This window comes from Simochromis diagramma, unplaced genomic scaffold (genome assembly GCF_900408965.1).
Source record: "Simochromis diagramma unplaced genomic scaffold, fSimDia1.1 OVJJ01000773.1, whole genome shotgun sequence".
NCBI classification, from domain to species: domain Eukaryota; kingdom Metazoa; phylum Chordata; class Actinopteri; order Cichliformes; family Cichlidae; genus Simochromis; species Simochromis diagramma.
The window spans coordinates 211,160-236,537 of record NW_024386807.1 but is presented as its reverse complement, the minus strand read 5'-3'; the positions used below and the strand labels follow the sequence as shown (position 1 = coordinate 236,537).

Genomic DNA, 25,378 nt, shown 5'->3' with positions numbered 1-25,378 from the left:
TAGGGATGGATCTAGATTAGGCTTTTTAAGGAGAGGTTGAACAACAGCGTGCTTGAAGGGTGTTGGAAAACAACCAGAACTGAGGCAGGCATTGATCAGGACCAGAAGGAAAGGTCCGACTGAGTCCAGAACCTGTTTCAGAAGCCGAGAGGGGATAGCATCGGTGGAACAGTTGGTAGTCTTAACCTTGCAGACTATTTCATGCAGCTGAGAGAGAGAGATTGGTTCAAACTGGTTAAAGGCAGAATGGCACAAAGATAAAACACAGGGATTGGAAGGTGAAGATCGAATGACAGACTGCAGGGAGGAAATCTTGTTTACAAAGAACTTTAGAAAATCATTACAGAGGGTGACAGAAGGTGTGAGGCTGGTGGATGTATAAGGATTTACAATGGAATTTAAAACACGAAACAGAGTCTGAGGTTTATGGACACTACTGCTAACCAGGTTTGATATGTAGGAGGACTCGGCCTCTTTAACGGCTTTCTGATAGGTTGAAAGAGAGTCTCTGAGGATATTAAAAGAAATGTGTAGCTTGTCCTTTTTCCATTTTCTCTCAGCACACCTACAGGTGCGCCTGAGAGCACGAACAGAGTCTGTAATCCAGGGTTCAGCATGAGCTTTGGGACGGAGTGTTTTTAAGGGAGCGATGAGGTCCAAAATAGAAGTACATGTTGAGTTAAAAAGAGCAGTTAAATCTTCTGCACACAAGGAACCAATCCAGTCCGCCATGGAGAGCTCAGAGTTGCTAAAAGCAGCAGAAAACTGAGATGGTACATGGGTATTGATGATCCGGTGACGGCGTGAAGGAGGTTTAACTGCAGCATCAGAACAATGTGCAGTGGCAGAAAATAGAACAGGAAAATGATCGGAGATACACGCACTCTCACAAATTTCAGAGATGTGGATACCCAAGCCGTGAGACATGACAAGGTCCAAAGTGTGACCCTTCTCATGTGTGGAGCCAGACACACACTGAGTAAGGTTGAAGGAATCCAACAGTGAAACAAAGTCTCTAACCAGGGGTTTAGATGGACAGCACACATGAATATTCAGGTCACCAACAATAAGAAAATGATCAAAATCTACTGAAAGTCCTGAAAGGAATTCCCCAAACTCACTGATAAAGTCCTTGTTAAATTTAGGAGGACGATATACCACTGCAATCAGTAACGGAGTGGATGAGTTTAGTTTAAAAAGCTGTAGTTCAAAGCTGGAATAAGAGGAAAAAGAAATCTGATGGCAGTCATAAACAGATTTAAAAACACAGGCGAGGCCTCCGCCTTTGCCAGAGGACCTGGGAGTGTTTAAAAAACAACAGCCTGGAGGAAGAAGCTCAGAGAAGGCCACAGTCTCACCAGCGCGTAGCCAGGTCTCTGTCAGGAACATAAAATCCAAGTCGTAAGAAGAGAAAAAATCCTTGAGCAGAAACGTCTTATTGGAGAGGGATCGAGTGTTGATCAAAGCCATAGATAAGGTGAGATCAGTAGCTGACATCGGGGTTGATATGCGGGTGAGTGGGCGTAGGTTAGAGTTTGTAGCACCAAATCTGCGGATCCGTGGCTGTAGGAGAGCCGATGACAGAGGACCCGGAACGGGAACAGCGAGCGACGGACCCGGAGAGTCACGCAGGAAGGGAGCAAACACCAGGCGAGGGCCGGAGATGGCAGAGAGTCGCCTACCAGAGGAGAACGCCGCCGCCGGCATGGCGAGGAGTGAGCCAGATGACCGAGGGAGGCGCGGGCCAGGAAGCGGGCCTACCGGTAAAGCCGGAGCAACAGCAGGCGGAGTTTGAGAGACGGTTTGCACCCAGGGTCCTCTGGGCTGGAGTGAGCCCCTCACCGCAGCAGAGTAGCAGAAACCCATCTGAGCGAGGGGAGGATCAGCCAGGCAGGAGAGTGATAGAAATGCCTTTGTGCGAGCCAGGAGACCACTTCGCTTCCCTCGTCTTCTCCAACGTTTTTTCCGGTGTAGCTTGGGAGGGAGGAACCAGGTGCGACGTAGGTAAGGTGGAATACCATCGAACAGTGGAGGCACACCGCTTGTTTGTCCTCTGACGGACAAACAAGCGGACAAACAAGACAGAGGACAAAGGTGCTGACACTGCTGAGTCTCGAATAATAAAGAGAGTTTGCCGGTCATAAGTCCGGAGCGAGTTGATTTCCACAGTTAAGGCAAAGAACAGCAAACAAAAAACTAAAAAACAGGAGGAGGAGTGACGGCGAGCCGAACATACTGGCGCCATCTTGTGTGTGTGTGTGTGTGGGTGTGTGTGTGTGTGGGTGTGTGTGTGTGTGTGTGTGTGTGTGGGTGTGTGTGTGCGGTGTGTGTGTGTGTGTGTGCGGTGTGTGTGTGTGTGTGTGGGTGTGTGTGGGAGGGTGTGTGTGGTGGGGGAGCAGGAGAGCTGGTGGTGAGTTCATGAGTCTGATGGCTTGTGGGAAAAAGCTGTCTCGCAGTCTGGAGGATCGGGCCCCCTGGATGGGAGGAGGGAAAGGAGTCCATGTGAGTGCTGTTAACAGTCTCTACCGTGGAACCGTGGATGCTGAGCGGTGTGTGGGTGGAGCGAGTCTTCCTGAAGCCGACGATCATCTCCTTGCTTTTGTTCACATTCAGTGTTAGGTTGTTTTCACTGCACCAGAGCGCCAGCTGCTGAACCGCACATCTGTACGCTGACTCGTCGTTGCTGCTGATGAGACCAACCACGGTTGTGTCGCCAGCGAACTTGTTGATGTAGTTGGAGCTGTGTAGGGCGGTGCAGTCGAGGAGGGTGAACAACAGAGGGCTGAGGTCTTTTTCAGATCAGCTGATCAGAGCGCAGCTGAAACTTTATGTATAAATAGACCCTGTGCACGAGAAAATGCTAACTTCCTGGTTTGAGGCCGGGCGTGGGGTTGTACATTTCCGGTAGCTTTACTTGCTGCAAAGGTATCCTCCACAATCATGTCCAAAACTCAAAAACGGAAAGATGGCGTTAAGTTACAAAGAGCAGAAGGTGGGAACACTCACCGCTGCTGTGGGCGGTCGAAGAGTTGAGAGTTCGTCTTGTAATCGGAAGGTTGCCGGTTCGAGCCCCGGCTTGGACAGTCTCGGTTGTTGTGTCCTTGGGCAAGACACTTCACCTACCGTGTACTGGTGACTTGTGTGGACTTGGTACAGCTAAATATCCCAGAATGCATTTCATCCGAAACTCAAACGCTGCAATGGTGGACGAGCGAGGCTAAAAACTCTTAAATATTTCTGGGTCACAAAATAAGCTTTTAAGTTATTTTCAAGCGAGAATGTAGCTGTGTAAACTTCACATATCTGCTCGATTTATCAAGATATCACATATTTCCAAACGCGCTCCGATGTTTTCAGAGACGTCTGTGACCCGCCAGCTCCACAGCAGCGAGGTCGAGGACAGCGGACTCCCAGCACATCGTAACACCGCCGTCACTCCTAAAACGTTGTCATTAACGTGGCTTCACTCCACATCAGCCACTTTGCTAAAACGCCGGCGTCGGCACATGAGGACGCTGTCAGAGCCCGTCAGCGACGTGGATTAGCTGCGTATATACGAATGTGAATCGCATGATTGGCTGGAGCAGCCGGTCACTCACTGACTCACACTGCAAAACAGACTTTTTACGTGTTTATTTTAATTTCAATGCAGGTTCGGTTTTTGTGTGCGCAGAGACCGTGCAACAGTACGTGACTGCAGCTGGGCGCCGCTTAGAGGGAACGTTAGTGATGAGTCTTCCTGCCGGTCACGTGGGAGACGGGGGTTCGATTCCCTGACTGTGTGGGAGTGGCCTGAGTGAAGAGGGTTACTCAGATTGACGGCTGGACAGAGATGTCAAACGTATGGCCTGCGGGCTGAAGAAGGGACGGGGGCAGGTGTTCTCAGGCAGCACATTTTGTGTAACGTGACGGAACAAGTGAAAAAAAACGAGCATCAGGCTGCAAAGCTGAGCGCAGACTTTATGAAGCTGGATCAAGTCAGACCTGCTGTTATTGGCCAGCCCTAAACCTCGTGTGTGTCACGTATAGACGAGGGTTCAATTCCCTGACAGGCAGCTGTGCAGGTTAGAATTTATCAGTGACAGACACGTCTCACATGAATGATCCCTCTGTGTCAGATCCACGTCGTAACTCAGTGACCAGAACACATTTTAGACCCAGACGTGAACCCGGCGCGGACCTGAGACACGTAACAACACGTCATGACCGTTGTGGATGTTTCCTGTTACGATGTAAGCTGAGACGAGTTCTCACACAAGTCTAAATCAAGCTTTATACGACGAACCGTTATCAAAATGATGAAACAATAACGATATAAAAAATACACAAATCCGTCAGTGCTGTACAAACAGAATCAGCACAAATATAAACTTTACTACGAAGAATCTCAGATCGAGCAGCGAAACAGCGCCGGGGTTCCCTGCTGTGGTCAAAGGTGGTACTGCAGTGTGTGAGACGCTACGACCTCCCACAGGAAAATGTTTTTATTTTAATGAAACATAAAAATGAAACAAATTATTTCCTTTTTTCATTTCTGGAGGCTGAAAAAAATCTTTCTTTAAAATATGTGTCATGAGTCCAGCTGCAGATATTTCTTACAGCGGGCTGTCAGAGGTGAAAAAGGGAAGTGAAAGCATCCAGGGTGTAGTGACAGGAAACAGCCTCCATCAGCTGCTGCAAACAGGAAACCATGGTGACCACTGCTCTCCAACCACACAACAAACGGCTCTGTGGTGGATGCTGATGGTGTTCCCTCCCTCACACGTGTAGAAATGTGGGTCAGCGCAGGAAACTGTGAAATCTCACGTTTAGAGAAACTGACCCTCAGATCTCAGGTTACATCACCCACAGTCACATCCTGGTGTTTCTTACACACTGTGTGATGCTGTCATGGCCGACATCACTGGTTCCATTCAAAGCGTGGCAGTGAAACAAACATCGGTCATTGTTTTCTCCACCCAGCAGCAGCAGGAAGTCAGACACAAGGAACAACACAGGATCAGGACCTTTCAAAATAAGAGAACCAGTGGCCTGTGCTGGCTTAGATCTGCATCTCTGGTACACAGTAGCTCCACTGTGCTGATGATAAAACCAGACATCCCATGAAAGCACAAACACCCCGATGAGTCAGAATGCTGCCACCACCGTGCGTCACTGTGGGGGCGTGGCCTCTGCCGTCTTCCTCCAACCACGAGCAGCGTCTCAGCTCATCTGGCCGAAGGACGCTTCAGCCTGCAGGACCTTTGTCCCGGTCGTCCTTCGTCCTTCAGTCTGGCTGCAGGCGTCTGTCCAGCTCACCTGAGACCTCTCAGTTTGTTCCTGTCCACGGTTCAGTGATGTCTTCTTTAGGACTAAACCTCCCACAAGTGTCTCTCCAGTAGTTCTGGACTGTTTGCAGACTCTGTGGCTGAGGCTACGTCCACAATGAAACACGTTTCTGTTTAAAAACGCAACGTTTGGCCTCCCGTCCACACTGAGACGGCGTTTTCCTCAAGGAGAAACGCAGCGTTTTGAAAACGAGTACATTTCAAAACGGAGCTGTCGTCGCAGTGTGGACACTCGAACACGCAGACTTTCTAAAACGATGACGCATTTTAGTCATGTGATGCAGTCAAGTGACCAAATAAACAAAGACAGCGGAGGACACTACACAGCAGCTGTTTTGTTTGCTCTCAGCTTTGACGGCCCTGTTACAGATTAATATCCGCCTGTAGTGTTGGGAAGGTTACTTTTAAAATGTATTCCATTACAGAACACAGAATACATGCCCCAAAATGTATTCTGTAACGTATTCCGTTACGTTACTCAATGACAGTAACGTATTCTGAATACTTTGGATTACTTAATATATTATCATGCGTTTTACAACAACGTGAATGTACTATTGCTGTGTGATTTATTACTATTACTGAAGGTCCGCGACTCCGAACTGTAGTAAAGGGACCTCTGACTAATACGGCGGGGTCCCTGTTGGCTCGTAGCCGAAAAATAGCTTTACTTTGTTGTGTGGGTCAACTTTTCTTGCGAGAGACAGAGCGAGGCGTCGAAAGACTGCTCCAACGGAACTTATTGTTTTCGGAGGAAAACACGAACACGGTGTACAGTCGAGTCTTAATAGCTTACTTACAGCTGGGCTCGTCAGGCACTCTTCTTGGCTGCAGTGGTTATTATTATATTTACATGCTTCCAGCTCCCGTTTTTCCTCGATGACAACTCGTACCTTTCCACTCCCCTTTTTCTCCCTCCTCTCTCACAGACACATAACGTGTATGGCAGTCCATTCTCCCTGCAGCACGGACTACACTGCCCATGATGCTACATTCTTTAGAGCTATGCTTGTAGCATTCAGCCTGTTAGCTTAGCACAACAACAACAACAACAACAACGAAAAGGCGCTCTCTCACCCAGGAAACACACAGTCGCAGAGAGAGAGAGAGCGTCGCCCTGTAACCATGGCAACCGTAACGCTGCCACCTGGAACAACAGAACGTAGCTGTCAAACAAAACCCAAACAGTCCTGACCCGCGACAAAATGAAACAGGAAAGTACCGCAGTGTAATCCATTTATTTCAACAAAGTAACTGTATTCTGAATACCACCTTTTTAAACGGTAACTGTAACGGAATACAGTTACTCATATTTTGTATTTTAAATACGTAACGGCGGTACATGTATTCCGTTACTCCCCAACACTGTCCGCCTGCAGGTGCTGCAGATAGCTTTTGTTAGATTCTAATATTATTTTATGCCATGTTATACCCCGAATTAAAGATTGTGAATTATTATGTAGTTTTAGTTTGCATTATTCTCCTGAATTAGAAGAAGTTGATAACTATTACATTAGTTAAACTGATTTGCATTACATTAAATTGCTGACTTGTTGTGAATGAATGATATTGTTTTATGATGCATTATACTGCTGAGTTATAAGAAATACTGTTCGCAGAAGGTTATTGTCTAATTTGTCCGAGTAGAAGAGAACAGAGTGTGCCAAGGTCGTAGCTCAGGCGCTGTGTGAGAGAAAGCATGTGAATGTTTAGGCTTTGTATGATAAGGTGGAGGCACCAGAGGCTATAAAAGTTTGAGCAATGCTCCACCATTTTGAGATTTGAGGCTGTCTGCATCAGTGTCCATCTCCCACGTGTGTGTTCATTAAAATCATCGTTTGACTCAACCCGGCCGGACCAGTGTTGTTATTGTGGTGTTTCTCTTGTTTCCATCCCCAATTTTGAACTCGTAACACTTTCCTTCAAATCCTTTAATTCTCACTTGAGTTTGTGCAGGACTGCAACGTAAGTGCTTTGGACCGTTTCAATGTGGACGCACAACTCTGTGACGACTGAAAACGCTAGCGTGGACGCCGAGCGCTCTCAGGCAAAAACGCTGTTTTCAGATCTATCCGGCCGGTGTGGACGTGGCCTCAGTGTGTAGTCGTCCTGATCCTGTTACTGTGTGAACACAAATCACTCTCAAGGAAACTGGGATGTTTCAAATTCTCTGTCATTACAATAACAGGTCACATGACTCGGGCTTTATATTTGATATGAAATGTGATATTCAACACTATGAACGTGATCAGTGATGAAAGACCTGCGGGAGCAAACACTGAGCTGTGGGTTCAACTCTGTCGTCGCTGAACCGCCGCAGTTTACCTCCAAGCCCCGCCCACCGCGTGGAATCATCATATCTGTAAAAGGTGAAGGTTTTTTAGGAAGGAGTCACGAGAGAACACGAGCTGCATGTTATTGATGATGAATAAACCAGAATTATTATTTTAGTTCAGCAGATAAAAACGTCATCAGGTTATAAAACAATGAAATAAACACGTGTAACGACAGTCATGTGATCATAAATCATCACATATGATCTGTAAAAGCCAAAGTACTGTAAGTAATCAGAGTAAAAACAGACTTGTCTGACTGAACAGAGTAAACCGAGAGCTGCTCTCTGATTGGTCCCTGCCTGCTGTGTGTGATGCTCCTGTCGCAGCAGCGTGTGGTGCTGGTTTTTACGCGTCACTTCATTTCTTGCAGCGTGCAGCTGTGGTGGCTGTCAGCAGCTGTTGGAGCTGCTCTGAGGCGCATTCAGCTCCGTCATGAAGCTCAGGCTGCTGCTCGCCCTGCTCTCAGGTAACTGCTGGCTCTCTTTCTCTGAAACTCTGTAAACACAGAAACTTTAGCCGCTCTGATGTCACTGCTGCGTTCTTCTTCTGCACTTTTGTAGCTTTAGCCTGAGTTTGCATGATGAGTCTTGTTCAGACTGCAGCGAGTAAAGACGAGGAGCTGCTGTGGTTATTACTTATGACAGGGCTGAGTCTCTGTGGTAGAGACGTGCAGAGGTCTGAGGGCGAGCTGCTGGTGTTGTAACAGCTGTAGCGTGGGCTCGTTCCCGCTGACCTCCTGCAGGGTTACAGGCTGAGGTCAACGAGGGTCAGAGTTCAGGTCAGAGGTGACCTCTCCGATAGTCTGACCTGATCTGAGCAGAGTTTGGATCTGATGTAACAAAGCTTTCCTGTGTTTCTGTTTCCAGTCTGTGAATGTGACAGCAGAAGGGTCAAAGGTCACACAGGTCAGGACGTCACTCTGCCCTGTAAATATGACAGGAAATATCACGGCGCTCTGTCAGCGTGCTGGCAGCGAGGAGAAATACCATATAGTCGCTGCTCCAATCCGCTGATCTCCACAGATGGACTCAGAGTGGAAACCAGAGCTTCCAGCAGGTATGAGCTGCTGGGCCGACTGGAGGACGGAGACGTCTCTCTGACCATCATCAACCTCACAGAGGGAGACGCTGGACGATACGGCTGCAGGGTGGAGATACCCGGCTGGTTCAACGATGAGAAGCATCACATCGACCTGACCGTTGTTGATGACCCGAGCGTCGCCACAGGTGAGTCTGCAGGCTCGACCGAGCTCACGTGTCGGGATCATCGTCCTGAACCATCAGCGGCTCTCTGAGGACGACTCGTTCATGTCGCTGACAGCAGCTCAGAGAAGCACATCTGTGAGATCCAGATGTTGATTCACAGCTGATCAGACTCGGAGTCAGCTCTGATGCTCGTTGTGTTCATGTCATTGATCTGTTTCAGACGCTCCCACGGCCCGCACGACAGACACGCCCACAGAGTCGACGTCGTCCTCTCCGACTGAAGGTGACGACAGAGCTGCCGTGAATCTGTTTGATGTAGCGACAGAATCTGAAAGCAGGAAAAAGGAGAAATTCAAATGAACTCAGATAATCCAGTCAGGAGCTCTGAGGTGAACGGGTGATGAAGGTGACGGTGACCTACAGAGACCAGCAGCGTCTGTGTCAGTCAGAGGAAGTGCAGGTGTAAAGTTTTCAGTTAACTTTATTGGACACTTGAACATCGACGACGCCGCAGTGGACGACCTCTGTGTTTGTGTCTCGTGTGTTTCGTACAGTCAGACGTGTCAGGGTCAAATGAGAGCGCTATGACATCATCCTGCTGCTGACACGCTGTCCTAAAAATGTCTGCTTTCACGTCCCGCAGGTCATGTGACCTCCACAGAAAGCCCCCTGACGGCCTCCTCCGGGGTGAAGCGCAGCCACGAGGTGAGAAAACGAACGCTGTGAAACGTGAGACGTGACGCCACCGCCACACGAAGACGAAGCTCAGCACGAGCGCCACACTGATGTTCTGAGCAATGAAAATATTATTTGAACAGACTGCACAGTGCACCCTCGCTGTGATTGGTGGATCGATATCAGCAGATAAGTTAAACAGGAAGTAAAACCAGACTGTTTATAGACCCTGATGATGAAGATGATGAAGTCAGATTATGACTTGATGTCTCGCTCTGACAGTTTCTTTGTAGGTTTTGAACATCAGTCTGAGCAGTGATTGGCTGTTCCTAATAAAGTGTCGGTGTTTGAGCAGACCGCGGGCCTCGCTGTGACGCTGATGTCGTGTTTTTCAGGGTTCGCAGACGATGGCGCCTCTGATCGCCGTCCTGCTGGTCTTCATGTTTCTGCTCACGCTCGGTGGACTCGTCGTCGCCGGTGAGTACGAGAATGAACCCGTCTGTTCTCACGGCCTCGAAACATCGAGGACGGCGACCGTGGTCGGTGTGGCAGCGGGTTCTTAATCCCGCCCTCAGTGATGCAGGAAACATTTATTAGTTTGAACTGTGTTTTACTCTGTGACGCACGGCGAGCTGCTCATCACGTCGTTTGTGTCTCTGCAGTGAGAAGACTGAAGCAGCTCGTCAGCACGTGAGTGGACTTCCTGTTTTCTGAATAAACACCGTGTCTGAGCGCCTCGATCGCCGCTGATGAACCCTGAGTCAGGTTTGACCTTCGTGGGGTCTCGGCTCGCGGGCCTTCAGCGCGCTGCGATCATCTTGGCAGCGTCTTCTCACGACTGAGCGCGCTCAGACTGAAACTCACAGATAAAGAAACCCACAAACCACACGGGCGATTTCAAACGAAGGCGAGCTGAGCAGGAGGTTTCAGGTGGCGTTGAGATGCTGAGCGAGAACGAAGCAGCCTGATCGTTAAAGCCCAGCACGCAGGCCCACGGGCCCAGATGTGTCCACATCTGCAGCCCGGGTTAGCCCACGCTGCTGTCACAGCGCCGGAGCAGAAAGGCGGAGCGTCACGGCCGAGGCTGTGCGCAGCGGGCTGGCAGCCATGTTCCAGCGCAGTCACAGGGTCGCAGCAGAAAGAGGAACTCGAGGATGTTTTATGCACGTGTGACAGTCATGAACGGTGACCAGACGACAGGAAGCAGGAAGTTGAGGTTGTGGTCGTGCAGCCATAAAAACTTTGAATAAACTTTAAATACGTCTAAGTGAGGCAGGTGGAGCGTACAGCTGCGGCACATCTGCAGAACACCTGAGATCATCATCGTTTCCATAGCAACGCTCTTCACATCTCCTGGGGTCCGGGTGACGTACGACCAGCATCAGGAGCTCCACCCGTGAGCCCGCTGCAGACTCCGCCCACCAACCGCAAGAGTTTCGGTTCCCTGCAGCTCGGCTTACCAGAAGCTGCGAGCGAGGAGAGGAAGCGCTGAGGTTTACACCCTGCCTCCTCATCCTCGCCCGGCCGAGCGCCCCGCGCTGAAATGTCACAGCCTGAATTAGAGGGTCACATGACCGCTCAGCCTGAAGCACGGCGTAACCAGCAGACTCTGTGACCTTTCAGAGTCTGCTGGGACTCATTTTTAAAGTTTGAGGCTTTTACTTTGGAAAATCAAACTCACGATGAAGCAGGAAACGGATCCACGCAGCAGAAATATAAACGATCATCGCCGACAGTGTCAGGTCACCAGTTTATGATCAAACGTGACCGACACAGTCGATCGGCTGCCATGGTTACCATATGATCAGTCATCGTTTTTTATTCAAGTTCATCTCAAAGGTTTTAAACCTGACATGTCTAATGAGAACCTGTAGCTTCTCTACAGGAAGTCTTTCACTGTCCACAGGAAGTCGCTGTGATGATGAAACTGATGCTCTCCTGTCTCAGCCCTCAGGAGAAGGTCGGCCCGGGTCAGCAGGTCCAGTTCAGCTCCACGGCGTCCACTCTGCAGCTGCAGAGCTCCACCGTGGACAACATCTACCAGATGGAGAGCGACGGTGATGGTGGTGATGGTGGCGATGGTGGAGGTAGCGATGGCGGCGGCGGTGATGGAGGTAGAGGAGAAGATGGGGGAGACTATGAGTACTGCCCCTGAGGTCCCACCTACCCGCCTGGAGGCGGGATGATAACAGGAAGCAGGAGCGTATCTCTGATTGGACACTTTGCTTTGAAAGGCTCCAATCAGAGAGCTCCAGGTGTGCAGCAGGTGTAGTTGCTGCCTACAGATGTAGCGAGCTTTTATTCTGATAGGTTGTTTTTTCAGAGTTAACCTATAAGAATCCACAGTGACACAGGTGACCCCGCCCCTTTAGACACCCACGAAAGTTCCCTGTAAAGTTTTAAAGTTTCGTTTGATGTCTTGTCATGTGACAAGCGAGGGACTCGTGACAACACGTCCTGTCTGACACGTGACCTGAAGCCGTCAAACTGAAGACGGTCGTCAGATTTTTATTGTGACAAACACACATAATGGAAAAGGTCATGTGACATGCTTGTCACACAGCACCAATCATCTGTTTTCTTATTGATCAATATGTTTCCTGTTGTTGTTTAAACAATAAAAGCATGAAAAATGAGTGAAATCGTTCAGATTTGGCTATTTCAGTCTGTCCTCACACGGCGAGTCGCGTCCTGATCTCTGAAGCTCCCCGCTGGAGCCAATCAGACGAAGCACGTCACGGATGGGCGGAGCTCCTCGTGATGTAAATCTGATGGTCAGTTTTCTGCAGCAGCTTGTTGAAGGTGCCTCAGCTCTGAGTTTTACAGCATCAGAGCGATGTAAACATGGCTTTCTAAATATGGAAAACATTTCTCGTGTGTGTCTCCTCTGTGACATCGCTGACAGTGGGAGGGGCTACTTTTAATTAAGCTTCAGTGATGTAAGTAAAATGTATTTATATAGCACATTTCACAGATAGAAATCACAAAGTGCTTCACAATAAGATCAGACATGCAAGTTAAATTAATTAAAAGCCCGTTTGTATAAAAATGTCTTCAGCTGCTTTTTAAAGGAGTCAGCAGAGTCTAGACAGAAAAGCTCGATCCCCACGTGTTTTAAACCCAGTACGTGGGACCACCAGTAGCCTCTGACCTGAAGACCTGAGTGCTCGGGATGAAGCATGAGGTTTCAGCAGGTCAGAGATGTACTGGGGAGCTTCACCGTGCAGAGCTCGAAAAGTTACAACTAAAATTTTAAAATGAACCCTAAAATTTACCCAATGAAGAGAAGCCGAAACTGGAGCAATGTGTGACCTCTTGTTTGTACCAGTTAAAGTCTTGCCGCTGCATTCTGTACAGACTGAAGGCGATCCAGAGCTGGTTTGTTGAGACACGTAAAAAGACCGTTACAATAATCCAAACGAGAAGAGAGAAAAGCAGGAATCATCTCAAGTTCTGCCTTTGACACCAGTCTGAGTTTAGAAATGTTTCAGATGATAAGTTCAACAAGTTGTTTCGAGAGTTTGTCCAGAGACGTCGAACTGTCAAATATATAATATATATTATGTATAAAGTTTCTGAGACATGACTGAAAAAACTGATCTGCTGCTTAATTTCTGTGCAACAATCAAAGTTTCTGTTTTATCTGCATTTAACTGGAGGAAACTGTCATTTAACCACTGTTTGATCTCAGACAGAGAATTATTGAAACACGACAATTTATCAAACTCAGAAGCTTTGAAAGATGATAAGAAGTATTATTGTAACGTCTGATAATGTGGCCTAGAGGGAGGATATACAGCAAAAAGAGAATAGGACCTAAAACAGATCCTTGAGGTGCCCCAGAAGACAGAACTGATGCTTCAGACAGCACCTGATTCATACAGACAGTAAAGGATCTCTCAGATAGATGCGACATAAACCATTTAAAACAACACCAATAATCCCAAACAAGTCCTTCAGCCTATTTATCAGGATGCTGTGATCAACAGAACCAGAACGGTGTGCTCTCCAGAGTCTGCTGCCATCAGAGTGTCCCCACACGCTTTAAGCAAAGCGGTTTCAGTGGAGTGCAAATGTCCAGAACATTGTTCTTCTCCAAAAAGTTGTTAAGTTGTTCTGCAACTGTTTTTTCCAAGATCTCTGACACCAACGGTCATTTTGATATTGGCCTGTAACTGTAAAGAGATGGGTCCAAATTTGGTTTCTTTAATATTGGTTCAACAATAGTTTGATTACAATAGCTGGAAACTGAGCCAGTATAAAGAGAAGTATTCATTATTTCCAGAATACAGGGGCCAATAGAGTCAAACACACTAATGAAAAATGATGAAGTACATCGAGGTGGCTTGAAGTCAGTTTCATCTGACCAAGCAGACACTGACGTCCTGTAAGGTGACAGGAGTAACAGAGGAGCAGGTATCAGCAACGTGTCAGTGTGATACTGGGAGGAGGATGGAGAAATATTAGACCTGACGGCAGCGACCTTATTAACAGAATAGTTTAAAAACACTGCTTCTTGCTCTTGATGAAGGCGGTCGCACTTTTCTCCTCCTCCTCTCCCTTGTCTAGACTCATGTTTTTTGTATTACTTTTCTCTGGAACACTCTCTCACAGTCTGTTCTCTAAAACCTAAAAGAGGAATTATGGATTTGATCAACTGGTCCCTAAAGGCAATTGACACCCCTTTCTCAACGAGAAGTCTGGGCTCGGGTGAGCCTGAGTGCTGAAGATATCTACCTATGAACCATGATAACAGGGTTCTTGCTGATCGGAGCTGGCTTGGCCCTGACTTATCGGAGAAATAAGAAAGCGGAACCGGCTGTTCAAACCCCCACAAGGCTGCCCGCTGGGATTGAAATGATGGGACGAGGCATGAGTTTCTCAAAATGGGCTCATTGAGTCATCTTGGAGAGGCTACGGCTGCTGTGAATACTCGGAATAAGATCTCTGACTGCAGACTGGATGACATCTCGGGGAGGCACACTGTCGTGAGTTCTCAGAATCGGCTCCTTGAGCACAAGAAATGACAACATCACAGAACGCAAGTATGGCGAAGCTCGCGGCTCTCCAACGGGAGATTGAGAGACCAGTGTTGGACTGTAGAACTGCTTTGAAATTCATACGAGTTGTTCGCACTAAAGTAAAAAGCACCATCACTTCATGCGGAGACCCTCTCGGCGCCAGCTGTGGGCTCAAGGCTGGAGCTGAACAACAACTCCCTGATAACGACTGTGTTTAGTCTGTTCTTCCCATTCCATGCAAGGCCACCTGGGTTGGCTGGAAGACTGTTTACTTAGCCTGGCAGGGCGAAGGACACTGTCTCAGCTGAACTCTGGACACGCACACACACACACATACACTGATATGCACACACTCATCCCCCCTCCCTTTCCAAACGCCTTCGACACTTATTCGCTTCCGATGCTGACGGTGGATCAAGGAGACCAGCGCACAGGCTGCAGGCCCGGATGTGTCTAAATCGGCGGTCTCTCACCCTTTACCCCCCCTGCTGCTTGTCATGTGTTTCTTTGGTGTATTAAGAGTTGTTTCATGTGCAGAGGTGTTTTTTCTGTTCTCAAACTGATCTCCCTGTTGGAGCTCAGTCTGGGGGGAGTTATTTTTTCTCCTTATCTTTCCTCATGTGGTGCATTTTCCATTGTTATACCTCTCTGACCTGTCTTCCCCATGTGATGTTTTGTGTCATGTATGTATGGTCGGAGGGTAAGATGGTGCCGCCATTGCGTGCAATAGGTCGGCAGCCTTATGAAATTTCCCCTTGTGGGACTAATAAAGGTAAATCAATCAATTCAATTAAAATAAAGTCATTACAATGAGATTTAGTATAGACTGGTACGTGAGGAATATCACGAGAGACAATGTTTTAAATTGTATCAAACAATACTCTGGGATTTTTCTTTTTTGAAGCTGTTAGATTAGCAAAATATTCAGTTCTGGCATCTTTTATAATCTCGTTAAGTGAGAAAATTGATTCCTTGAGATGTACCGTATGGACCTCAAGCTTGGAAGCCTTAAACAATCCTTTATTTAAGGCTTGATGTGTTAAATAATCACTTTCAACAGTACAAGTGAGTCTGCTAATTTAATTGTTTTAATTGTCGGTTGGAACTCACCTTTTTTTCCTCACTGTGAGTTCTTCTTCTTGTGTTCCTGTTTAATGCTCGTTGCCTCCACCGTGTGGCTGATCGATGAACTGCAGCTGAACAGACTCAGCTGTGCTGTGGGGGAAAACTTCCCCCTCGTAGTCATCCTGCTGTCTGTGAGGCGGAAGTTTAGTAACTTAACCATGAAAGTAGTGACTGCAGCTCAGCTCTGCCTGCTCAGCTGCAGAAACACTGAAAGATGCAAGAAAATACTGTAAATAAACCATAATTCTGCATAAAATATTACAAATGTACACAGAATAGATATTAAATGTTCTCTGTAGACAATAAAATAGTTTAATACACAGTAAATACTGCAGCTATTAATTAAATACTATAATACATGTTTTGTAATGACTGAAATATCATATTTAATGTTTTTCACATCAGTGGTTCACAAAGCGTGGCCTGCGGCCCCCTGGTGAGCTGTGAAGGTTTCGTTTCTAGTAAATAGCTGTTTTTGATTAATCTAAGCGAAATGATGCTGCTGGTTTAACTCTGAGGATTCAAACGTCAGTCTGGCGTCTACTGTGGCTTCAGTTCTGAGAGCAGACAGAAGCAAACGTCTGAGGTCAGCTTCATCTGAACAGCAGCACCACCTTCATGCTTACGTCAACCTTCAGACGTTTGTTCTATGTGCATAAGACGAGAGGGACGGACACAAAGACTCAGGACATAAACTGAACTCAAAACTATTTTTGTTTCTTTATTGTTGTTGTCTGTGACCGTTCTCAGCTCAGCTTTCAGGGGTCGCTGTGCTGCGAAACCACCATCTCTGCTCTATAATCTGCTCCTGACTGGTTAATCTGGTTAACGGCCCGGCCCAATAACAGTCCAACGAAGGCAACAAACTGAACCAAAGACTGAGGGAAGGATTATTTATACACCTGAGGTGATCAGGAGGGCGACAGACGGGGGAGGAAGTAAAACTAAGCACAAGACAGAAGAAAGACAACTACCAAAATAAAACAGGAAATGACTCCAAGAATAAATACTACACAGGCTATACTGAACAGACTGCATCGATCATAAACTCAAGTACAACAAGAACCACAGCGCTACAAAACATGAGACCTCCAGAAAAAACCAAACTATAAAACGTAAAGGAAGAAAACATGGAGGACACGAGGGGGTGAGGATGATAACCACAGAGGGAGCTAAATGTCAACAAAACGCTGAACTGTAAAGGAACTAATCTGGAGTCGAATCCATGGATTAACTGTTTGAGTAAAGACTGTGTCAGGAGCCCCGCCTCTCTGTTTTTGTGGTTTCAGGATCATTTTTTGCAGCGTGCAGCTGTGATGACTCGCAGGCTGTCAGCAGCTGTTTAAACGTGTTGGCGAGCTCTGACGAGTCACTCGGGCTTCGTCATGAAGGTCGTGCTGCTGCTGGCGCTGCTCACAGGTAACCTGCACCTTTCCACTGTCTCTGATCCTGAGATTTATTTGTCTGGTGTCTTTATTTAACCTTTATCATCACTGAAAACGCGTGATCCCCCTCAGCTGTGCTGCTGGTGGAACTTTGATCTGCTGTTTTTATCTCTCTGCCTCACATGGTGGATGTGATCTATAGTTGTGTGAAAACTCGAATCCCCGTCAGCACAGCTGGGTTTCCTGAAGGGTTGGCTAACAACGAGAATGAACGTCATGTTACCCAAACGTTACCCAGCGATAACAGCTGGTTCACTGTGTGCTTCCTTTTAACCTCAGATGACCCCAAAGGTCTTTTTTTTACTGAAACTGATCTCTGACGTCTCTTCAATGATGGATAATAAGCAGTGATTTTGTCACAAACTCGGGGGGACAGGGTCAGTGGCGGTCTAAACCTCACTGCCGTCCTCTCCAGGGTTACGGTGGATAAACGTCTTCTTCTCTCTGTCACATCTGTAGCTGTGTGAGAATTCATCTAAAGGTCAAAGTCTCTCTGGCGCTGAGCCTGGGTGAGCTGACGGAGAGCAAAGCTGGACGGAGCTTTGATTTCTAAAAAGTGAAGCCAAATGTGTCTTAAACCTGCATTCTTCTAATGACCAGCAGGGGGCCTGGGGCTGATACCCGACCTGATGAGTGTGAACTCAGTCACTGTTTTCACATTTAATCTAATTTAACGTGTAGTTTGTAGATTTTGGTCACTCCATGTGTCAGAGAGGAGGATTATCCTGGAAATGCTCATTGGCTAAAAACCTGTGACTGACAAGTTGTTTCAGTCTCATCCACCTCCTGCTTCTCATGTCTGGTTTCCATGGTGACGATGGAAATGTTCATGTTGAGGCTTCACAAACACCATCTGGGTTTGTTTTCCATGATTCTCATCCTTACGTGTTGTTTTTGAGTCTTGGAGGTCAAAGACAAAACTAACCTTTAGTAACTCCAATAACACACAAAGACAGAGTCTGAATACCTAAAGACCGAAGGAACAAAGGGAACATACAGAGAAGAGAAACAAACTGAAGCTTTACATGGAAGCAGCAGGTGATCCGAGAGCAAGGAAACATAAGGGTAACAAGACAGAGTTGAAAGTAATCAAGGACACTAAGATAAAGGAGGCGAAAGGGCGATCGTGGCTCAAGAGTTGGGAGTTCGTCTTGTAATCTTTGGGATGAACCAGTTTGTGTCTGAGTGTGTTGCTGGGTCTGAAATGCACCAGGATGTCGTGCTTGCAGAAAACTCTCCTGAGTTTCTCTGATACACCGGCTACATAGAGGATGATTTTTGAACTAAACTTCTGGTTTTAGAACTGAAGCTTCTCAGATGAGAGGTGAAACGTCTTCAAGCAACTCAAAGAAGTCCAGACGCTTTTCTTTCCAGGCTCCTTTGACCTTCTCTTTTAAACTTTGACATCAAACTGCCAAACAAGCAGAATCTATAAAACTGATCAGGCGCTGGTATCGATTAAAACGCCAGTTTAATAATGATAATAATCTATACTTTATTGATCCCCGTTTCGAAATTACTCTCTCAGACCCAGTTAAACCAGTAAAACCAGTGAAGATGATATGACATTGACCTGATCTGAGCCCTGAGCAGAGTTTGGATCTGATGTAACAAAGCTTTCCTGTGTTTCTGTTTCCAGTCTGTGAATGTGACAGCAGCAGGGTCAAAGGTCACACAGGTCAGGACGTCACTCTGCCCTGTAAGTATGACAGGAAATATCACGGCGCTCTGTCAGCGTGCTGGCAGCGAGGAGAAATACCAACCAGAGGCTGCTCCAATCAGCTGATCTCCACAGATGGACTCAGAGTGTTAACCAGAGCTTCCAGCAGGTATGAGCTGCTGGGCCGACTGGAGGACGGAGACGTCTCTCTGACCATCATGAACCTCACAGAGGGAGACGCTGGACGATACGGCTGCAGGGTGGAGATACCCGGCTGGTTCAACGATGACAAACATCACTTTGACCTGAGCGTCGTCACAGGTGAGGAATTACAACACCAGAACCATCGGACTCTGGTATCATAGCAACTACAGCTTCGTCTCAGTCTACACAGTGAGCAGAGTCTTCCTCACACAGTTGTCCTTGTTCAGAAATCAGCACGTCGACCAGGTCTAACCTCGGGGCTGTTTCCTTTTCCTCTTTTCATTTGAGCATCATGAAGTCGTGACTCGAGTCGTGTTTAAATAAAGAAATCTCTGTTTGGCTTTAGTTTCCTGATAATAGCATCACGAGGAAGCTGCAGCTCTCTGAAGACGTGTCCATTTAACTGCTCTCACCTGCTGATCCTCTCATTACAAAGACTCATCTGAAGCAGAGTGTGCTGACGTCATGTCAATGATCTGTTTCAGCGCCACAAACTCCCACATGGACGGCGCCAAACTCAGAGACGCCCACAGAGCCGACAGCAGCCTCTGAAGGTGACCTGTGATTAATCTGCTGATGACAGAAATGAAGTAACACATGATTGTCAGGACCAAACACAGATGACAGGAAAGAGGATCGTTTACATTTCTGTGGAACAAACTTTATTAGTCATCACATATTTATAGCATCGCTTCCTGATTTTTGTCCAATCAGGCTGAAAGTGACAGGAACTGTTTGGTCTCAGACTCAGTGTGTTTCTGGAATAAAGGATCAGAGGCTAAAATTAATGACATCATGCTGCTGCTGACACAGCTGTCTTAAAATCTTCTGCTTTCGCTTCCTCATGCTGCAGGTCACATGACCTCTGCAGAAAGCCTCCTGACTTCGCCCTCCACCATGACGAGCAGCAGCGAGGTGAGGAAAGAAAAACAGCATGAAAACATGAAGTCGCTGAGAGCGACCGAAGTCAGGGTGTCGGGACTTTCACATCCTTAAAGACAGTTTCACATTAAAAACACTGCAGTCACTGCGATCTATAACCGCTAAACCTAATGGAGTTACGTCCTCCCTTAGCTGTGCCAAACCTGCTGCTGTTACCATCACCTCACATATTTCATACTGAGGTTGTGAACAGTGAGAATCATCCTAACAATAATCCTGCACGCTTCCAGCTGCTTGTAGAAGTCTTTCCTCTGAGTGTATGAAATCCCTGCAGGTTCACAGAGTTACATCCAGCAGCAGGATCCATGTGAGCGACCCTCATCGAGTTACATGAATAAACAGCTCCCAGGTGTCTGTGGGTCCTTACGTCTCACATTATATCTTAAAAAGCAGTAAATTGTATTCATGTCAGTTTGTGTGTTAAATGTTTCTGATCACGTTATTTGGATTGTCTGCACCTCACACTGCTGCTAACGCGGCCTCGTGTGATTGGACAGTCCAAACCAGAACCTGAGATAAAAAAGTATTTCTTGGTTCTTTATATATAAAATTAATTATTTTTTCACACACACTGTATTTGTAAAAATTAGAGCAACTTAAAGATAACTGACAAGCTGATAAAAACTATTTATACAGCCTCAAATCACAACAACAGTCGCCTCAAGGCGCTTTAATCGTACAGTAGACCCTACCATAATAGATACAGAGAAAAACCCAACAATCATATGACCCCCTATGAGCAAGCACTTTGGCGACAGTGGGAAGGAAAAACTCCCTTTTAACAGGAAGAAACCTCCAGCAGAACCAGGCTCAGGGAGGGGCGGGGCCATCTGCTGTGATTGGTTGGGGTGAGAGAAGGAAGACAGGATAAAGACATGCTGTGGAAGAGAGACAGAGGTTAATAACAGATATGATTCAATGCAGAGAGGTCTGTTAACACATAGTGAGTGAGAAAGGTGACTGGAAAGGAAAAACTCAATGCATCATGGGAATCCCCGGCAGCCTACGTCTATTGCAGCATAACTAAGGGAGGATTCAGGGTCACCTGAATCCAGCCCTAACTATATGCTTTAGCAAAAAGGAAAGTTTTAAGCCTAATCTTGAAAGTAGAGATAGTGTCTGTCTCCTGAATCCAAACTGGAAGCTGGTTCCACAGAAGAGGGGCCTGAAAACTGAAGGCTCTGCCTCCCATTCTACTTTTAAATACTCTAGGAACAACAAGTAGGCCTGCAGAGCGAAGTGCTCTAATAGGGTGATATGGTACTAATATGCAATGATTATAATTGCAACAAGAACAAGAGGAAACAAAAGCAGTTTAGACAACAAGAGAGTGAGACCAGAAAACCACAAACAAGACCACACCACTGACCACCTGATAAACAGAGAAGCAGCAGGGCTATTTATACACCACAGATACTGAATAACACGACACAGGTGGAGTCACACCTTTTACCACACCAGGGGCAGCAGGTGGACATGAGCTTGTAGTGATTTTGTGCTCAGTCTCTGAGGGGTAAGGAGGCTAAATGGGAAATACACTGAACTTTGTGTGGATCAATACGAGTTCATTGTGTTGTTGAGCTTTTTAAAGCCATCGCACTGACTTCACTGTGGCAGCCAGATGCATGCTGGGAAAGAAGGCACCAAATATAAAAGTGTTATTTGAATAAATGCTGTGAGACCAAAGAGTAGAGTCAGTCAAACAGACGAACTCTCTGCTGATTGCATTACAGAAGGTGAAGCTTCCCTGTGACAGAGTCATGTGGTGTTTTTCTGGGTTTACAGGGCGAGGACGGCGGTCAGCTGATGGTGGTGGTCGTCTGCGTCCTGCTGGGGCTGGTGTCTCTGCTCGCCATCGTAGGACTCCTGGGTGAGTTTAGTCAAACTGTCCTCACAGTGACAAGGTCAAGTTTGTCTATACACATTTCCAGACAGCTCGTGCTGCACAAAGTGCCCAACAATGATGCCATTAAAACAGAAACAATGTAAAACAATAAAGGGACAATAAGAGAATAAAACAAAACCTAAGACTACTGAATAAGACCAAATGGTCATAGTGTGTTAAAGAACAGAGTATAAAAATGTGTCTTTAGAAGTGATTTAAATATTTAGGGGGAAACTACTCCAAAGTCTGGGACCTGCCAGAGAGAAGGCTCTATCGCCACGAGATTTGAGTTTAGTCCGAGGGACGGACAGCATTCATCCTGAGCTGGACCTCCTGCTTTTTCTGGAGCATGAAAGGAGCTCAGACAGGTATGAAGGGGCTAAAAGTTTGATCCTGTAGGAAACTGGAAGCCAGAGCAGAGAAGCACAAAGTAACGGAGGACAAAGAGGAAGTTCCCCGTCCATGATCTGGTGTTTTTAGCTGAGCCAGACAGGAAACATGGAGGTCATGTGACGCAGCGCAGTTTAATAAACAGGGACGCGTCCTGGTCAGGTCCTCTCAGATCAGCTGATTGTTTTTATTTTTGTACAATAATCATTGGATATTTAATGGAGCCTTGCAAAAGGACAAGAGGATGAGGAGTGGACAGGTGTGGCACACCTGTGAAGGCGTGGAGATCTCTCGGAGACAGGAGAGAGCGCTGAAACCAGACTGTTTAACACAAACATGGAGCTCCAGTGAGAGGGAAGCTTAGAGACACCACAGCGCCCCCTGCAGGAGGCGAGACCGCTGAGATGGTGCGGAGGCCGAGCTGAAGGTGTGAACGTTTCAACAGTTTGTTCCCGAGCTTCACCTCTGCAGACACGCCCGAGGAGCTCCGCCTTCTCCTGAGAACCAGATGTTCGGGTCTGTGTCGCCGCAGAGCGAGCGCGTGGGCTGGATCGCTCATCATTACTGAGAATCGTGCGGTAGACCCCCGTGCTGACGTCAGCGCCCCCGCTCTGTAGCAGCAGCTCTGATGGAAACGCTGAGCTGCATTAGGGAACACGTCCGTGTGACGTGACTCATCATTTCTGCAGTGAATCGTGTTAAAGTCCAGATGACGGTGCGTGTCAGGGCCTCCTCTGGTCCTCCCACGGGGCCGGAGCATCTGCTGCATGCATGAAGCTAGCTGCAGTCTGCTGCTGTGCGCGCATGTAAGACAGGAAACAACGTTAAAATAAAGAAACTGAACGACGTTCTGAGCTCATTCAGCTCTTCGTGAGCTGTGATCTGGACCCAACATGGCGTCGGCAGCGTTGACCTCGCCGCTCTCACAGAGCGACGGTGTCTGGATGTTTCAGGCGAGGTCACTGATCATCAGGAGCGCGTCTCAGTGCGTTGGTCTTTGTGTTTCTCACGTTGGGCGGTCAGCGCGTCGGGCTCGGTCGCTCGGCTTGGTGCTGATTTGTGTGCTTTGTTCTTTTTATGTCACAAACGTCTCGTCATTAACATGGTTCTGCTGTTTTGTGTCTCTGCAGTGAGAAGACTGAAGCTCCTCCACACAGTGTGAGTGCACGATCTTTATCTTTGTGTTTCTGAGTAACTAACGTGTCTCCGCACCTCGACCATCGCGGATGCTGCTGAGAAGTCGTGACTCATCATCTCTCAGCCTTCATCGCGTGTTCAGACTGAAACTGAGAGGTGAGACAACCACAGAGTTCAAACCAGCCAACGGCGGCTCGCTCGACCTTTAAGGCCCATCAGAGTGGAATCATTTAGAGCTGACGCCTGTGTCAGAGCTCCATGTTCAGCCACAGCAGCACCACACCCTCCACCCCTCCGCTACTAGAAACACCGTCCATAAAAGCCCTGAACACAGTCCGCCATTATGGCGTCCAAACTCAAGAACAAGCGCAACACTACCAAAGCTCTGCCGTTTACAGGGACGGGTTGTCTCGATCTTTGGTTTGTGATTCAGCGACTGTGAGCCGAGTCCATCAGAGCCGCCCCAGCATGAGTGGGTGTGGGTGATCCACAGCCTCAGTGTTTCCAGCTCCATCACTGCTGCACTGGAGCCTCAGAGCACGGGGAGGAAGATCCTTCATCATCATCATTAACACGACTGCTCGTTAATGCTTCATTTGAACTGCAGCATAATCAGAGTCACGAACAGGAAGTGACCTTTCACACTGCTTTGAGTCAAGTTTGAGGCTTTTACTTTGGAAAATCTGAGTCATGATGAGGATGGAAGCAGGAAACAGATTCAATGAGTTTTAGATGTGTGGATAAAATTAAATTTGGTTTATAATAAAATGTGACAGAAGCAGCAAATCGTTTTATTTTGGAGATTTTCTGCAGGATGTTATAATCTCCTCCTAATATCATTAATGTTATTATAGCCAAAGGTCCTGACAGCTGACTAACACTCTCGCTCTCATGTCTCAGCCCTCGGCAGCATCGGCATATCAGCGGCTCGGTGCGGTTCAACCCCACGTCGTCGACTCTGCAGCTGCACGCTCAGCCCGCCGCCGTGGACAACATCTACCAGATGGATGGTGGTGAGGGAGGCGTATACGAGAATTGCCCCTGAGCTCTGAGGCTCCACCCACTCATCCGCAGAGTCTGGAGGCAGGATGATGACGAGCTCTTTGAGGAAATGTCGAGGACAGACGAGACAACAGCTTTGCCCTGAGAAGCCTCCAGTATTTTAGGAAGATAGCCTTGCTCTCACGCTTTGCTTTGAAAGCGTCCAATCAGAGAGCTACAGCTGTGGTCCCAGGTGACTAACCCCGCCTTCAGGCTGAAGGTTTGCAGGCAGCAGGTGCTAACATGAGAGCTAACATGTAAATAAAGATGTAAAGAGCTTTTATTGTGAAAGGTTTAGTGAGGTTTCCTGTTTTTTCAGATTTAATTTAATAAAATGTTTGGAGGACTTTTAAAGGTTGGTTTGAACTCTTCTTCTGTTCCTTTAAACACGTTTACCTCTGACTGGTAACCTGGGTGCTCAGTTCTTCTGCTGCACGCTGCTTCCACCTGCTGGCCGGACAGATGACCTGCAGCTACACAGACTCAGCTGTGCTGTGAGCTCAGGCTGTTTGATGGACTGACTTTGATTAAAAAAGACTCTGTAATATCTCTAATCACAGCCATGGGGGCGGAGTTACGCGTGAGAACCCCACACCTGTACCAGGGTAAAGATGCAATTTTGTAAGATCGCTATGACGACAGTAATAAACGTTATTTGTTCCTTTGATCCAGCTCAGATGTGACGTCTTTGTTTCTGAAAGGGGAAAAAAAGTTGACATGGGGTGGCTGTAGCTCGGGTGGCAGAGCAGGTCAGCCACTAATCAGAAGGTCGGTGGTTCGATCCCAGGCTGCCTCCTGGCTGCATGTCAAATATCCTTGGGCAAGATACTAACCCCATGTTTGCCTGCTGGTGGTGGTCAGAGGGCCCGGTGGCGCCAGTGTCCGGCAGCCTCGCCTCTGTCAGTGCGCCCCAGGGTGGCTGTGGCTACAATGTAGCTGCCATCGCCAGTGCGTGACTGGGTGTGTGAATGGGTGGATGACTGGA

The 25,378-nt window shown here is 47.4% G+C and overlaps 2 protein-coding genes and 1 long non-coding RNA gene across 3 annotated transcripts; 2 read left to right on the top strand and 1 right to left on the bottom strand.

The window, feature by feature from the left end:
- Window positions 1-4,034: 4,034 nt before the first annotated feature.
- Window positions 4,035-20,741, bottom strand: LOC120730639. The gene is made up of 3 exons (XR_005695162.1): window positions 20,566-20,741; window positions 5,434-5,437; window positions 4,035-4,045 (listed from the first exon to the last, which is right to left on the bottom strand). It is a non-coding gene; the product is annotated as an uncharacterized LOC120730639 (long non-coding RNA).
- On the top strand, window positions 8,024-12,179 carry LOC120730636 (hepatitis A virus cellular receptor 1 homolog). Its single transcript, XM_040027074.1, has 7 exons — window positions 8,024-8,129; window positions 8,530-8,889; window positions 9,089-9,151; window positions 9,512-9,573; window positions 9,939-10,020; window positions 10,206-10,233; window positions 11,491-12,179. Exons 1-7 carry the CDS (start codon window positions 8,096-8,098, stop codon window positions 11,696-11,698), a joined length of 837 nt encoding a protein of 278 aa, XP_039883008.1. The 5' UTR covers window positions 8,024-8,095; the 3' UTR covers window positions 11,699-12,179.
- LOC120730638 (hepatitis A virus cellular receptor 1 homolog) lies at window positions 16,307-25,065 on the top strand. Its single transcript, XM_040027076.1, has 7 exons — window positions 16,307-17,108; window positions 18,774-19,115; window positions 19,484-19,552; window positions 19,852-19,913; window positions 21,726-21,810; window positions 23,346-23,373; window positions 24,253-25,065. The coding sequence occupies exons 1-7, from the start codon at window positions 17,075-17,077 to the stop codon at window positions 24,395-24,397; spliced, it is 765 nt and encodes a 254-aa protein (XP_039883010.1). The 5' UTR covers window positions 16,307-17,074; the 3' UTR covers window positions 24,398-25,065.
- Window positions 25,066-25,378: the final 313 nt, after the last annotated feature.

Bases quoted from the DNA above. Each gene is read 5' to 3' on its own strand.
- LOC120730636 (XM_040027074.1), top strand. From the start codon at position 8,096: ATGAAGCTCAGGCTGCTGCTCGCCCTGCTCTCAG. The intron at 8,890-9,088 runs GTGAGTCTGCAG...GATCTGTTTCAG, and splicing joins TGACCCGAGCGTCGCCACAG to ACGCTCCCACGGCCCGCACG. The intron at 9,574-9,938 runs GTGAGAAAACGA...CGTGTTTTTCAG, and splicing joins GGGTGAAGCGCAGCCACGAG to GGTTCGCAGACGATGGCGCC.
- LOC120730638 (XM_040027076.1), top strand. From the start codon at position 17,075: ATGAAGGTCGTGCTGCTGCTGGCGCTGCTCACAG. The intron at 19,116-19,483 runs GTGAGGAATTAC...GATCTGTTTCAG, and splicing joins TGACCTGAGCGTCGTCACAG to CGCCACAAACTCCCACATGG. The intron at 19,914-21,725 runs GTGAGGAAAGAA...CTGGGTTTACAG, and splicing joins CCATGACGAGCAGCAGCGAG to GGCGAGGACGGCGGTCAGCT.